The sequence below is a fragment of the Microtus ochrogaster genome, linkage group LG1 (genome assembly GCF_000317375.1).
Source record: "Microtus ochrogaster isolate Prairie Vole_2 linkage group LG1, MicOch1.0, whole genome shotgun sequence".
Lineage (NCBI taxonomy): Eukaryota > Metazoa > Chordata > Mammalia > Rodentia > Cricetidae > Microtus > Microtus ochrogaster.
Window position 1 is genome coordinate 41,397,865 of NC_022027.1, and position 1,986 is coordinate 41,399,850.

At 35.0% G+C, this 1,986-nt stretch overlaps 1 protein-coding gene across 1 annotated transcript in view; it reads left to right on the forward strand.

Moving 5' to 3' along the window:
* The first annotated feature begins 298 nt into the window (after window positions 1-298).
* Window positions 299-1,986, forward strand: part of LOC101985733 (alpha-S2-casein-like B) — a 9,735-nt gene continuing 8,047 nt past the window's right edge. The window contains exon 1 of the mRNA XM_026785027.1: window positions 299-349. Coding sequence (XP_026640828.1) covers window positions 299-349 — 51 coding nt within the window. The remainder of the gene's footprint in view (window positions 350-1,986) is intronic.

The window sequence follows — 1,986 nt, forward strand, 5'->3', positions numbered from 1 at the left end:
CATTTCTTATACTTGGCTCTGTCCTTGGATAGAACTGCTGCTTATTAATTGCATCTATTTCTGTTTCTGTTACCAACATATTAAAAAATTTTTAACTAGAAAACATTTCTTTAACTCTCAATATTTGTCCAATTACAACTTATTTTTCTGTTTCTTTTTCTCCCTGAGCTTGAAAATTAACTGTAAATTGAAAACGAATGGTGAAAAATTGTGTCTCGAGACTGGAGAGATGACATAAATGATGTTAAAGAAAGAAAAAGCTATTGATTTTCTGTCTATTTTACAGGACTCAGTAACCATGAAGTTCCTCATTTTTACTTGCCTTTTGGCTGTTGCTCTTGCAGAGCAGGTAAGTGTCCTGAGAAAATTAAGACCATCTAGTCCCATACAGAAATGAAGAGTGAGCCTCTTGTACAGACTGAAAGGAGAGACTGGTCTTTTGAACCTGTAGTCAAGGATATATTAGCCTTGTTCTAGAAAAGACATCGATGTAGGCATGATTACTTTAGAACTCTACTTGCAAGGAAAGTTAGGGAAATCTCCTTCTACACCTGCTTGAATTTAACAATGAATTCTTTTCATTCCTCTGATGAGTTTCTCTGACACCACAAGAATGACGCAGATAAAAATGAAGATTTCTTTTTTTTTTTTGCTAACCACTTTTATTTTTTTTATTCTGATAACCAAGGATACTTAAGCAGAGACAAGTCACTATTCCAGACTATCATGTCAGGAATATGAACGTTTTAGGCAAGCAATGGAGGAGCTTCGCATGTTACTGTCCAAATATCCTAATAGAAAGCAATCCCTCCACTCGAGTGGAGATATTACAGCAATATTCATGTCATAATGATACACTCAGGCCTGGATACTTTATGTGTATATTTTTGAAGACGCAAATATGTTTTGTTACTTCCTCAAAGGGAATTGTGTGGTCTTGTTCTACATGGAAGTCCACACTGTTGAATCCTCTTGCTAACTTCCTTCTTCACTTCTCACGGGGACATCATTTCTTTCTTTGTGTCTACAATATCCTATTCACAGATACTAACTAGACTTTGTTACTTCTTAAATTTGAAGATAATTAAGGGAGATAATTAAGGTAAGATAATTAAGGGAGATATTCCAGTTAAGGTACTAGAAAAATGCTTCAGTGTCTTCACCCTTTAGTCTTGATCACACTTTCCCTTCTCTCTTGTCAGTAATAGTTCTCAACACTCCTTTTAAACATAATAACTTCCTTCAAGTAAAACTGGAGTGGTTGTTTAGCAAGCTACAAATTTAAGCTTACTAAATTAAATACTATTGGATTACTCTTAGAAATAGAGGCATACAGTTGAGCTTCCATGACAGTTCTTCACAAGATTTAAATGTCGTATTTTATGCTACTTGACAAAAACACTTGTTCTGTGTTAGCTTTTGTTGTTAATTTAAACTAAATGAGATAACATGGAATGCCATGATAGTAAGACATTTAAAGATTCTGTGATGTAGATAAGCATGTATCGTATTTTAAACTGTTACTGGATTAACACTTAAAAGCCAACCACCTTATAAAACTGAGAATTATATTAAGCTATCCCAATAACTCATCTGAAAAATTTAGTTATGAACAGTGTAAGAACCAGAAGAATAGTGTAAAAAAAAATATTCAACTAAAGTTACTTTAACCAGAAAGAAAAGAACCCAAGAGCAGTCACAAAAATCAAAATCAGACACTCATTCACACACTCAGGAGTCCCATGAAAAGTACTAAACTGAAAGCCATATATATATGTATGTGTGTGTGTGTGTGTGTGTGTGTGTGTGTGTGCCTGGACCTGGTATAGATCCGGGCAGGTCCTATGTTTGCTTCTTCAGTCTCTGTGAGTTCATAACCTTGCTCAGCTGATTTGGAGACCTTGTTCTCCTGTTGTTCTCCATTTCCCTAACCTATCTCTTACATTCTTTCTCTCTCCTCTTCCACATGGTTTCCTGAGCTCTAAG